At 40.1% G+C, this 14706-nt stretch overlaps 2 protein-coding genes across 2 annotated transcripts in view; one reads left to right on the forward strand and one right to left on the reverse strand.

Moving 5' to 3' along the window:
* Window positions 1-14706, reverse strand: part of LOC138975220 (rabphilin-3A-like) — a gene marked incomplete in the record, with an annotated part of 87186 nt that overhangs the window by 24691 nt on the left and 47789 nt on the right. Inside the window, 3 exon segments of the mRNA XM_070347872.1 lie at window positions 12074-12253; window positions 12962-13057; window positions 13572-13770. Coding sequence (XP_070203973.1) covers window positions 12074-12253; window positions 12962-13057; window positions 13572-13770 — 475 coding nt within the window.
* Window positions 8414-14706, forward strand: part of LOC138975223 (lysosomal phospholipase A and acyltransferase-like) — a 204536-nt gene continuing 198243 nt past the window's right edge. Inside the window, exon 1 of the mRNA XM_070347882.1 lies at window positions 8414-8418. The gene's annotated coding sequence lies outside the window, so the exon portion shown is untranslated. The remainder of the gene's footprint in view (window positions 8419-14706) is intronic.

A 14706-nucleotide genomic window follows, 5' to 3' on the forward strand; every position in this document is an offset into this window, starting at 1 on the left:
ACCTATTGTCTCCGATTTTTGTTAGGTCCTACAATGGGGGTTCCACTGTTCTAATTTGATCGGACACCCCACATTGGTCAGATGCCTGGTCCACCGTTCTAATTTGATCGGACACCCCACATTGGTCAGATGCCTGGTCCACCGTTCTAATTTGATCGGACACCCCACATTGGTCAGATGCCTGGTCCACCGTTCAATAGTTTTGACATGTAGGACCTGGTCTTCTGACCATCAATTGTTCCACCAAGCAGACAAAGCCAGGACATTTGCTCCTATCATATTTTCAATCCAGGTCCAACTGACCTTCTGGCCTCTGAGGCTGGGAACAACACTGTAAGAGTCTAGGAAAAAATGTGCAAAATACACGAAAGACAAACCAAAAAATGTGGTTTTATCATTACTTAGATTAATCTTTACACAAACACACACACAAAATCACACACTGCAAAAAGAATTAAGTGCACAATGACCATAAAACCTGGAGTGCATAGAGTACTGTGATATTATTACAGCAGTACATGTTGAAATGTTTAAGTACACACGCAATACTACAAATTGAGCTAGACACACTGATATGATATATATGACACACAGCAAATCTTCAAAAGCTATATCAAAGTGAAAATGGCGATCAAATCTCCCATATGACATGAAAATGCTGTCAGTGCCATTCGTTCGTGTTACTCACACAGACCTGGGAACCCCTGTTTTGCACTTGGAGTATTCTCAAACAAACTTGGTGTATTTTCAGAAAAATGAGTGTACTCCACACAGCATTTGAACATCCATGATTCAAACATGCTTCACACGCGTCCGTCACACCGTTAATTAAGTTTACCAATACATCAAAAACAATTGAATGCTTCTTCCAATGTTTACTGACAAATACTGTAACCATGTGCTTTGAAGAACTGAAGTCTAGGAATTGTTCTCGTCATATTTTTTTCCCACTGACCGTACTGCGCCGTATTCTAGACAATCATGCGTACAGAATACGCCGAAATCGTACGGCTTCCCAGGTCTGCTCATACATTCGCTGAGTAAATTTTCTCCATGCATTCCCTCCTCTCAACATGTAACACCCCCCCTCCCACCCCCCAGTAATTATAATCTCCACCCCCCCTCCAGTAATTATAATCTCCCCCCCTCCCCCCCTACAACACATCAACCCAAGCTGACCCTGATCAATTTGTTCTTAAAAATTCTTCTGACACTTGATTAATCAAATCTGCAATTGGCAGAAATATGTACGTTTATGTAAATTTATACACTTGTTCAATTAATCTGAAATGACGTAACAACCCTGCAAATCTGCAATCGGCAGAAATATGGTGAGGTAAATTACACTTGTTCAATTAATCTGAAATGACGTAACAACCCTGCAAACCGTTATGAGATCACACAATTTGCGAGGAAACTCTGTCATCCTTATGACTGTTACATAAACTATCACAAGCACTGGAACACCTGTTACATAAAGTGTAACAATGTACTGGAATGACTTAATAAAGTGTTATACAGTCGAACCCACTTAAAACGAACACGCTAGTTACGAATTTTGACTTATAACGTATTAGTTTTAAGTTCCCAACTGAATACCTCTTTCTTCATGCTTAAAAAAAATGCTTAAAACGAATTCTTTATAACGAATTTATGCTTATAACGAGCACTTTTTGGATTCCCAAGCATGCATAATGTCTGTAATTTACTCACGCTTATGACGAAATCTTTAAACTCGTCCCGAGATCGACATATCATGGGAATTTGAGAAGTTTGAATACATGTGTCAAAGTCTTCCCTTGCGTCGACTGCTTGAACCATTGCTCAACCGATCACTGAATAAAGTTAAACTGATTACACTGTACTCACAAAACAATTTCAAATTTAGAATCAAAGTGATTGATAGCTCAGACACTGAACATGAATGACTGACTGACGTTTATTTCCTTCGCGAATACCAAAAACGAAACATCAATGTTTAGAACGGAAGCCATTGCCAAAAAATATAGATGCCAGAGTGGTTTCCCTTGGACAAGGGAAACCACACTCTCAACGTTTGCGTTCGCCGGTTCGCGATAGTTTATCAGTCAGTCAGTGCTTTCGATTTGGATTTGAACATCATGTTGCAACAAAAAACAAAAAAACTAAATTGGCCAAGGTTTGCTACCCGTCGCCAAGGTAAGTGATTCCGGACAAATGATAGGAACACCGCGAATGTGGACAGTGTCAGTGTGTGCGTGTGTGTGACCAAAAACGTAACAACTGGATGAAACATCTGTGTGCTCACTCTCACTCAAACTCAACAATCATCACTCAACATGAGACACACATGAACATGTAACTGAATATGTCACTTTATTGTCTAAACGTGAAGCAGCATGAAAGTTGCGAAAGAAACAAATTGAAACACCATAGAATGTACAAGACTTAAAAAATTTTTTTTAAAAAAAATAAAAAATCAATCAATTTTCTTAATACGAATTTTGGTTAAGACGAACTTTTTTTCCGATCCCCAGTGATTCGTCTTAAGCGAGTTCGACTGTATATGTACCCGGAATGATTTTTATTTTTATCACCAGTTAACATAACACATCACAGTAACCTGCAAAACAACCATAATAAATGTAAAAATGCATAAGAAAAAGGAGAAAAAAAAGAAAGAAAATGTACCCTAAGGCTAAAGATCAATTAACAGGTCAAGTATAAACAAAATACAATGGCAGCCCAAATGATGGCTGAGTAAACAAATACCAAATCAACTGAGCAGCACTTGTCATCGCTTGCTCCCAGTGCCATAAACATCACAGCTGCATGACTGCAGTCCCCGCCTTTTAGTCTTCCGCTTTTGCACTTTTAATTAAATCCCAACCAATATTAATTATAGTCCTCTGACAGCATACAATAAATCTGTGACATGGTGTAATGCCATTGCCCCTTCAAGCAGCAAAAGAGTGTTGATTTTTTTTAAAAGTTGGAGAACAAACAATTTTGACAAGTTTCCTTCCTTATATTCAATGTACTGATATTCTGTTGAGGCTAATAATCAAAACTTTGACTTAAGATCTGGTGCATATACTTGGCTGCTTCATCAAACTCTTTAACAAAAGTTAAACGGTATTTTGTTTTTTTCCTTAAAGAAATCTGGAGAATGATAATGCTGACAAAATTCAATCCTTTCCAATATATTAAAAAGCGCACTCACATTATATTGACCCTCCACCAAGGAATGAGTCGCATATGTCACCTTAGCATGATTTTCATATTTTTACATTTTCATGAAGAGTTTTTTATGCTCTATCCAGTGGTGAAACCCGTTTTAGAAAAGAGCGAAAACTGTTTGAGTTATAAGCCTGTGACTAAGGTGACCCACACACTGTTACCAGACACTCCCCGGACTTATATTACGCCTAGCGCAGAACCGCGCGAGGTGACATGCGACTCATTTCGTGGTGGAGGGTCACATATTGAGTGTGACAATTAAACTTCCACTAGAACCGGTTTATCTACTTTAATTACTACTTCATGAAGCTCTTTTCATAGTTAATACATTACGCTTTTTCGCTTAAAAGGAAATGCAAAGTAAAAGATTTATCATACATATCATATTGCACAACAAGCCAAACAGTCCCTTCAGTCTCATGATCATCAATGACCATGAATGCGAAAAACTCACTTTAAAAAAAGTTCTTTTTTTAAAGAACAAACAAGAAAAAACTGATCAAAAGTGCACTTAAATAACACAAGTCACAGGGAAAAAAATCAGTCGACGCAAAAAATGCAGACTGAAATGACGTACCATGAAGAGAATTCTGTCTCCGTGCATACACACACAGCATCTAATACAGTGGAACCCCCTTTTTAAGACCCCGCAATTTCTTCTTCTTCTTCTGCGTTCGTGGGCTGAAACTCCCACGTACACTCGTGTTTTTTTGCACAAGTGGAATTTTACGTGTATGACCGTTTTTTACCCCGCCATTCAGGCAGCCATACGCCGTTTTCGGAGGAAGCATGCTGGGTATTTTCGTGTTTCTATAACCCACCGAACTCTGACATGGATTACAGGGTCTTTTTCGTGCGCACTTGGTCTTGTGCTTGCGTGTACATACGGGGGGTGTTCGGACACCGAGGAGAGTCTGCACACAAAGTTGACTCTGAGAAATAAATCTCTCGCCGAACGTGGGGACGAACTCACGCTGACAGCGGCCAACTGCATACAAATCCAGCGCGCTACCGACAGAGCTACATCCCCGCCCACCCCGCAATTTAAGACTCCCTCTCTTTTAAGACCGTGTTTTTTAAGATTTTCTGTTCATAGCCTCTGTAAATTTACCCCCATTTTAAGACTCCCTCCTTTTCAAGACCAGATTTTCTCAGATTTGTTGAGGTCTTAAAAGGGGGTTCCACCGTAATACATTGCCAGACGAGTCATGCCATTAGAACAAGACTGTAAACAAACAAATGAGTAGTCAAGAACTCATTTCAAGCTTGCTCATCCAAGTTAACAAACTTTGAAGGAAACACACAAATTGTCAAGAACGTTTCTTTTTCAAAACAAGAATGAGAAAAATGGAACAATTTAAAGTTGATATAAAAAAAGTTCAAAACACCAGTACAATGGTAAATACCTCCGATGAGGGGACACCCCTCAACAAAGAACACCTTCTGTTGTTCCAATCTGTCTTTATTTCTTAGCTTCACCAAAATATTCTGTACATTTACCATCTGTATGTGTCTGTTGACGGGAGCATCTCGTTACTCCCCCGTATCGTTACTCCCCCGGCTTGTTACTAACCCTAACCCTAACCCTAAGGGGGAGTAACGAGCCGGGGGAGTAACGAGCCGGGGGAGTAACGAGCTGATCCTTCTGTTGACTAGAGTTCGATTCACCTTTAAGACGGATATAGGTTGAGGTTCTTGTGAATGTTTGTTTTGTCTTTGTAATTAGACAGGTTGTGTTTTATCGGCCTCCCAAGACTCAAGACTCAAAAGATATTACTGTCCTTACAATAACAAGGAAAATTGCTTTCTCTTATAATTAAAATAATCCTGCCATGCGTGCGTTTGACATTTTTGGTTTGACTGTTTGTCAGAGTGATTGGTTTGTGTGAGAGCCACGCAGATATTGGTACAATATACTTGTAAAGAAAGTACTGGTTTGAAAAATGCATGTTACCGCAATCATGCAGCTTCCATATCCTACATGAGTCCTTTGTAACAAGTGAAATCAGACATCAAATAAGCGCACCATGACATACGTACACTATTTTCTTTAATTTCTGAACAGCTTTCACACAGAAAAAAGGCCCTGTTGCAAACTATTGCCGCAACCTCGCTGCAGCCTTGCCTTAGACTAGCTAGTCTGCGTCAAGCTTGCGGCGACTGGGTTGCGATCTACAGAAAAGGGAGTACAGACAATGAGAAAAAGTCTATGCTGAAGCAAAGGCTACAATCAGTTGCTCCGGATGGCAGGTCTGAAGTGATGAGCTGAGAGCCAGTCGGTTCACTCTGGGCTGAAAGCGTTGGGGTTGAACCGGCGGTTGTGACTGTGGGCTGAACCTGCATGAAAGAAAAGCTCCCATTCAGATCAGGATCAGATCGAGACGTCTCCAATTCACTACACATCTACATGTACTAACTCTTCAAGCTAAGACATAGATGGAGTATTTCTGAAAGTTGACGCTATAGATGAGGTAAAAGGAAACACAAATCCCACAAATTTGAACAATTATGAAAGAATTTGTGCAAGAAGCGAAAGATATAACATCACCTCAACAATAATAAGGAAAAGGACTACCGTATTTGACGGACTACAAGCCGCGACTTTTTTCCCCAAAAAATCGCATTGCGGCTTATAAAAAGATGCAGCTAAAACGTTACCTAAACTTGAATAGCATTCACCTAATGGAAGTCGCCGCGGATTTTCATTTCGCTCGATTAGCGATTACCGGTACTTTATTAGCTCTCTACTCAAGACTCGGCGCTTTTCTCTTTCTTTCGCAAATCTTCGTTTGTCAACAAGTCGTCGTGACAAGATAGCGTACAGAGAAACACCGGATGTATCAGGATCTCGCGATTTCGTTTTTTTGTGTCTCGCGATAGTTGGAGGAGCGAAAGCCGCCATGTTGTGTTTTCGTCTGCTCAAAATGTGCGCAAAAGTCGTAAATCATCCCAAAAAAGCTTATTCCGGGCGGGACTACATGTGTGTGTTGGTTACAAATTGTGTGTGTGATATTTTTCTTCAAACTTTTTCACTTTTTTTCTTTGTTTCACTTGTTTATTCTCGGAGCCGATTTCGCCAAATACCCTACTTTCGTTTGCCTGGTTGTTTTGATTGATTGACACGATCTGATTATATTTTTTTCGACAGCGGCTAATATAGTGACGCGGCCTATACGTGGCTCGTCCCAATTTTTTTTTTAAAAGTCAGGGGTGCGGCTTATAAAACGGTGCGTCTTGTAATCCGTCAAATACGGTAATAATAGGCTTAATTACAAAAAGACAAACAAGGACAAACAGATCGACAGACAGACAGACAGACAAATCTAGCCGGCAGATGAAAACCATTTACAATGCTGCACAATTATATTATGGTGAAAGTATTCATGAGCTAAAATGAAACAAACTTAATTCTGCCACTCAGGCATTTCAATTCATAATTGGGAATTTCTGTTTACACGAACACACCTCAAATGTGTTTTTTATTTTTTATTATTTTATTATTCTCTTTATTTATATAGCGCCTTATCCAAAGTTCAAAGCGCTTTATGCCGTGTGAGATGGAATTTTTTACACAATATATCACGCATTCACATCGACCAGCAAACCTCAAGCCTGTTAGGCGAATGTTCACCTTTCGCGGCCTTTATTCCAAGTCACACGGGTATTTGATGGACATTTTTATCTATGCCTATACAATTTTGCCAGGAAAGACCCTTTTGTCAATCGTGGGATCTTTAACGTGCACACCCCAATGCAGACACAATTGAACAATACAAATAAGCTACACTATTTCCTCAGCAATGGGATGAAGATTTAAGTAATAGAAATGAAATCTGCACACATGTATAACTGTTGTTAGTGTCTCATAATTATGAAGTTGTCGATATTTTCACAATTTGAATACATTGTACTGTGTCAATCAGACAACCACTTAAAGAATGTTATCACAGGCAAACAGAAATGATCTACAAATAAGACTGTACGTCATGCTATTATTTACACAAACACACTAAGACTAGCTTATAAGTGAATAAATATGAATGATGCACTTGCCAATACGCAGATACAATGGAGTCTTACTCACACACTTAACCCCTTCACTGCCACAGTATAACAGCATTATCCGAACGGTCTATGGGAAAGAAATGTGTTTAGAACCCCTACAAGTACTTGGACAGTGGTTACCTCCCATTTAGTTTTTAGTAATGTCCTGAAATGTTGTTGACACAAATCCCACGTATGAGATACGGTTATGGGCGTAGGACAAACCGAAAATGACCACGTATTACATACGGGGTGGGCAGTGAAGGGGTTAAACTGACCACTAATTGTTTTCACTTTTAAGGATCACACATATCAAAATCTACATGCAGCAAGGCAGTTTATTGTACAGAGTTAGAATCTTTTGGCTGAACTCATTTCGAATGTGTCACCTTTATTGTCGCTGATGGGGTCTATGTCGACCGAAAGAGTGGGATTCCCTGTATGTGGAGTTCCTGGAGGGGGATACAGGGAATCCCACAGGGTGGAGTTTTTCAATAAAACTTGAAAACCATACTCGAATTTCTAAGAAATATCAAAAAAGATTGAAAAACATCAAATTCTACCGATGTCGCCAAGCATCACGTGACTTTCAGCGATATCAGTGACACGGTACAGGAACGAAATCTTGTGGTATTCCCTGTATAACCCCCTCCAGGAACTCCACCTACAGGGAATCCCACTCTTTTGGTCGACATAGACCCCATCACCTTTATTGTCAATAGATGAATTCCGGAAATATTTTCTGTCGGGTTTTTATGGGTTGTGGAAGCGTACGTTGCATTCCATTGTTTTTCATTGCTTTTCCAGAGAAACACAGAGCCAAGGTAGCACTCAGTAGTTAGAGTAGGGAAATTAGCAACTCTTCTAACACCCATAAAAATGGACAAAGTTTTGTGTGTGAAAAAATTGTGTATTCAGCGAAAAACTCCCACTCTGCTCAGGAAGCAGAGAGAGAAAACGTAAGTTTTACGCCCTCACGGCAAAGCCATTAATAGGGGCAAGTTACACGGCAAAGCCATTAGGGGCATGTTACACGGAAAACCCGGCTTTGTATGAAAATAGAAAATAAAAATGCACGGGGGGATGTAGACAGCTGGCTGCCGGCTGCTAGAGGAGACCTGAAATGGGCTTAGGGACCGGGTTGGGTCGTCTTGGGTCAGTGCTGAAATGGTTACTTTATTGGCTGTTGGCCGAACGGACACCCGGGCTTCATATTTTTGCATGCATGTATTCGTGTTTTCAAGGCCTGAGGCTTTCGCTGTGACCCTGGGATCTTTATCGTGCGCATGCGTGCACACGGGGGTGTTCGGACACCGAGGAGAGTCTGCACAAAGTTGACTCTGGGACACACATCCCAGACGGTTGAGATTTATTATATTGTGTCCAAGAGAAAGACCCCACTCTTATTTATTCATGCAAGTCAGTTACTCCACTGTATCACGCACAAGGCATTCAACATAAACAAGACAATTCTCATTGACAAATACAAATGAAATGATGAAAGTGAAAAAAGGGAAACCAAACAAACGTCATACCTGGCTCTCTCAACCAGAATAAAGTCAGTCAGGCAGAAACCGTTGACTGCAAACTACAGCACGCCACATCGAAAAACGCCAACAGAACCAAGTATCCACGCAAACGCAAGTCCAATCAGTGATATAAGAAGTGTCACGAAAATAAAACCGAAAGTAAAAAATTCACTGTTCAGTAATTCGGTGAATTAGTTCTATAATCACATCTATAATGATTACAAAAATCTACGCTATATATTCAATCGACAAGAAAAAAATTAAATCAACTTTTCTGAAACATCACATACAGTAACAAGAAAAGGCAGCTATAATGTCAAACTGAAGCTATATATTGTTATTAAAATAAGACTAGCTGAATGAATAAAATATGTTATTCGACAACCAAAAGAGCATTGCAAAATTAATCAAAACACTAATCTGTCTACAAGCCAAGCACTGCTGTGAGCGCCAAATCCAACATCATTATGTGTTAGGCCAACCAAATATATGTTGGTTTAGGGTAACCCGACCGACCCTAGTTTTTCCCTATTTTTTTCAAAAACAAAACAACTTTTGGCACATTTTGCAAACCATACAGAGGCTTAGGGAAGTAGCCTCCTTTAAAATCGACTTAATTTAAATAAAATAAAAAACAAGCCGACCTATCGACACTATTTTTTTGGTCACGTTACCCTAAACCAACATATATTTTTGTTTTGCCTTATATAGTCAATCTCTGGCCTCTAACTTGGCATACAAAATAAAACAAATGGCAGTGTCCAGTACTGCAATCATGAGCACTGTATTACCAATACTATACAGATGTCCATACAATCTATAATAGGACTATTCGTTATAAGCTGAGTTTTTAAACAAAACATTTTTTTCTTCTATTGAATGAGTTATTTGATTGATTGATTGATTGATTGATTGATTTATCTACCTATCTAACCATCTATTTATTGATCTTTCTATCTATGTATCCATTGATTTATTTGTACTCTGGGACAAATCAAAGAAGCGCAAGAAAATTATCAGGATGAAAAGGTGATCAGAGAGAAGAAGCAAAAATAATATTTTATTTCAAATTTTTCATTTTCATTACATGTGTAACATGTACTTTATTATTATTCCAGTGCTGGGAGGTTCGGGTCGCTTACTCCCAATAGAAAGCTAGCAGCAACAATAGTCGCGCTACCTAGGTGTGTGTGTTGAGGTGTAGTCAGCCACCTGCACTTATGGCAGAGACGGGCGCAGGGGCATGGTGGTTAAGACGTCGGCCTCCTAATCGAGAGGTCGTGAGTTCGAATCCCGGTCGCTGACGCCCGGTGGGTTAAGAGTGGAGATTTTTCCCATCTCCCAGGTCAACTTATGTGCAGACCTGCTTGTGACTTAACCCCCTTCGTGTGTACACGCAAGCACAAGACCAAGTGCGCACAGAAAAGATCCTGTAATCCATGTCAGAGTTCGGTGGGTTATAGAAACACAAAAATACCCAGCATGCCTCCCCTGAAATCGGCGTATGCTGCCTGAATGGCGGGGTAAAAACGGTCATACACGTAAAAATCCACTCGTGCAAAAAACATGAGTGAACGTGGGAGTCTAAGTCCAGTGCTCTATCACCTGAGGGCAACTTGGGCTCTTCCCCATTATACAGTGGAAAATCAGGTCTTAAAATGGGGGTAAATTCACAGAGGTATGAACAGATCAGAGTCTGAGAAAACAAGATCCTCGCTAAAAGGGAGGAAGTCTTAAATTGGGGGGTCTTAAAACGGGGGTTCGTCTGTACATGTATATACAAAACCTGCACGAAAATATTTTGTCTTCCTTGTAAGGAACTTATCAGAGACACACATGTATAGGAAATCGCCACTTATATTTCTTAGTGTTAGCTGGTTTACCTAAATGTTTCATATCGATTTCTACGATGAATCTGGCTTTTTCCCATATATGGGACCTATTATCCCTATATTAACTTACATAGACATTATTTTCTTGTCTTCTATGAAACTTATAGGTAACCATTGACACTATAGGTTTCTCATAGGTTTTCCAGATGACAAGCTAGCTATGCTCATTTTGCAAGGGTTACACTACTTGGTTAAGGCCAACAAAAAAAAAGGTCTGTTTACGGTAACATAGGCCCAAAAAATAGGGTCGGTAGGTCGGGATTTTTTTTTCTTTTTTTTTCTCCAAAAAACCATATTTTTACGTTATTTTGCCAAAAAAACAAGATTTTTATTTTTTTTCTTCCCCAAATGCCCAAAAAAAGTCTAGGGTCGCGCGAAAAAACTAGGGTCGGTCGGGTTACCGTAAACATACCTATTTGGTTTTTTTGGCCTAAACAAAAAATAAAGACAAATTTTCATTTGAAAAAAAAGAAGAAAAGATACAGATAGTAGTGCCAAATTGTTGTGTTGATGAAATCCAAGCAAACCAAAATGTTGTTTTATGACACAGTTTAGTTACTCTGAAGGGAACTGCAAAAATATGTGAGGGTGTACGTTTCAGTTTGAAAGATCACTTTCATTGTTGAAAATATTAAAAATTTACAAATGAACAATATGAACATTAATACATCATGCACAGGCTTGCAAATATATGTACACAACGGCATGTTGGGCCTGATATATCTTTACATTTTGCATGTTATGTGACGCTAACAGAACACGTAACTGAAGCAGATACAGTCAAGCCACTGACATGCGCAAATCTTAAATTTCATGAAGACCTGCAACTTAAACACACACACAAAAAAACTAAACATTTCACAAAGGTCGTGAGCACTCTTTTATTTGTTTAATTCTTGCTTCACACTTTGATTTGTCCCAGTATGTACTTATTAAGTTTAAAGGGCTGAATGGATGTTCAGTTTTGAATATTTTAATTTTCAAAGTTTATTTTTTATCAGCAATTCAAGATGCTTGAAATTTCATTGAATGATGGACAAAGGAAAGAACTCAGATGAAAGGAAAGAAGCAGATGAAAGCAAATGAGAGAAGAAGAAAAACTAGAGAAAAGATATGCATTATATTTCTGTTTTAGATGTAACTGTTTAAAAAAAAAAATTTTGGGGGGGGGGGTGGGATTGAGGGGATGGGGGTGGAGGTCACTGGACATTGATGTTGCATAGTTTTTTTAAATCTTCTGAGCGGTTGTATAACATTACTTAAACATCATTGTGATGCTGAAATGAAACAAAAACAGTAACAGTATATACATATCAAAAATGCATCCACATCTAGCAAATAAACTCTCCACACAGAACATCATTCTACAAACAAACAAATCCTACTTACGATAGTTGCTGGATCGTTCTGAATCGGTTTCATCGTGAAGGTCGTCTCCACGGCTGCTCTCAGTGGCACTGATGTGACCCCCACCATACGATGCACTGGTGACGCTAGATTTTCTCTCGGCACGATTGTAGTGGTCGTACTGTGAGCTGCGTGCACTGCCGATACTGATGTTGTCGCTCTCTGTCACACAGGCAAAATAAATACATAAATAAATAAGATGATATCAGTGACACATATGTAGATCCCTCTCTCTCAACTCTGAGAGTTGCACATACTTCCAATACTGATGTTGTCGCTCTCAGGCAAAAACTAAATAACTGAATAATTAAATCAATAACTAAATAAATAATTGTGTGATGATGCAAGCCTCTCTGTCAACCCTGCTGTAGCGGTCATATAGAAAGATACAAGCACTGCTAATACTGATGTGACTCTCTGTCACAAAGAAACAATAATAAATAAATAGATATCAGTGACACTCAGATCCCTCTCTCTCAATTCTGGTCATCCTGAGAGATGCGCAAATATACTTCCAATACTGATGTTGTCGCTGGTCTCTGTCACACACAGACAAAAATTAAAATCACTTTTGAGGCAAACAAATCTGGGGGGAAAATGGAATTTTCATTTTGAGAGTTTTGTTCAGAAACTGAGGAAAAGGCTGAAGAATTAGCTGAAGACAAAAATCTCTAAAAGCTGGCAAAGGGTTCAGATCAGGGTCCTCAATTTTTTTGATCCAATGCAATGGACTGTGGTCGACTGACTATCCGATAGTTTTGACATTTTTGTGTGTCTGTTGTATCCAGCACATTTCGACCTAAACAAATGTTCAATCCAGGTCCAACTGACCAATTGTTCTCAGAGCCTGGGACCAACAGTGCAACGTACCTGACTCCTGTCCTTTGCGTGTCTTGTGTTTGGAGATACTGATCTCATCCTCTGAGCTCTCCGACGAGTCGTGTTCGCTGCTCTCTCCGTAGCTCGCTGCAATGCACACCACTACACAATCAACAATTAAGAAAGGTAGTTAAAGTAACTAAAACGCTTCATCATAGATAAAATAAAACATTCATTGGGACTAGGCACTTCAAATCCCATATCAAGTGTTCAAAATCGCTACAGCGGAACACCTTTTAAGCCTCCATAAATCTGAATATTCAGTCTTAAAAAGGCAGGAGTCTTAGAATGGGGGTAAATTTACAGAGGTTATGAACAGCCTCTGCTGAGTATAATGTGTTCATTCATTTTCCAAACTACCGTACAGAATGTTTCATTTGGTCTACGATTGAACATTATAATGAGTAACATTTCTTGTTTTTGATTCTTGAATCTGGAATGTTCATAGTTTGTCTGTTTTGAGTTCTATACAAAACAAAGCACAACACAGCCTTAACAACAATGGGATGTAATAATACATGCAAGACAATGTTATTAGTGGTGTGATGAAAAATAGTAAAAGAATGGACATCTTCATTTAAATCCAACACAGCAGACATACCTGTGCCGGTGCTCGAGCCGCCTCTGGCTCTGTGCCAGGTGTAGTTCGAATCCCGCACGCTGCCAGGCCGCCCCCGGACCGAGCCACGAAGCTGCGGCCTCATGCGCGTTGACGCCTGTCGCCCGCCCTCCCCCTTCTTTTCCGGTATGGTGTATTTGGGCAGACCCTTGAAGAACCAGGCACCAGACCTCTTCCACACCTGCAAAGGACAGACAATTCAGTAAGAACAGGAGAAGACCATTTAGTCGACTGGCACAAAGGCCTAGTGGTTAATACGTCCGCTTTCCGCGTGGAAGGTTCGGGGTTCGAATCCCAGCTGCACCAGGTGGGTTAAGGGTGGAGATTTTTTTCGATCTCCCATGTCAACTTATGTGCAGACCTGCTTATGCCTTATCCCCATTCGTGTGAACAGACACCGAATACCAAGTACACAGGGAAAAGATCCTGTAATTTTTGTCAGAGTTTGGTAGAACATTATAGAAACATATTAAAAACACCCAGCGGTGTATGGCTGCCCAAATGGTGGAGAAGAACAGGTATACTTGGTAGAGATAATATCAAAAGGAACAAGATAAGCTAGGTGTCCTTTCAAGGGAGGTGTCCTCTCATGGGAGGGCCCACACATCGCAGGTACACTGTACTTTCTTCCACAAACCCAGCTTATTCATCCAACCTTCCTACAGTAATTCGTCTTTCAAATTTCTTTTCAGACCCAAAGATTTGTCTTGTGTGAACACAATTACAGGTCTTGCAGGACATATACACATCTCCTGTCAATGTGAAGCCACAAACAGAACAATGACAGAGCCGCACACCACCACAGTGGAACCTCCCTTTCAAGATTAAGACCCCCCCCCCCCCCCTCCAGGGCGGGGATGTAGCTCAGTCGGTAGCGAGCTGGATTTGTATCCAGTTGGCCGCTGTCAGCGTGAGTTCGTCCCCACGTTCGGCGAGAGATTTATTTCTCAGAGTCAACTTTGTGTGCAGACTCTCCTCGGTGTCCGAACACCCCCGGTGTGTACACGCAAGCACAAGACCAAGTGCGCACGAAAAAGATCCTGTAATCCATGTCAGAGTTGGGTGGGTTATAGAAACACGAAAATACCCAGCATGCTTCCTCCGAAAAAGGCGCATG

This window comes from Littorina saxatilis, linkage group LG9, assembly GCF_037325665.1.
Source record: "Littorina saxatilis isolate snail1 linkage group LG9, US_GU_Lsax_2.0, whole genome shotgun sequence".
NCBI classification, from domain to species: Eukaryota; Metazoa; Mollusca; class Gastropoda; order Littorinimorpha; family Littorinidae; genus Littorina; species Littorina saxatilis.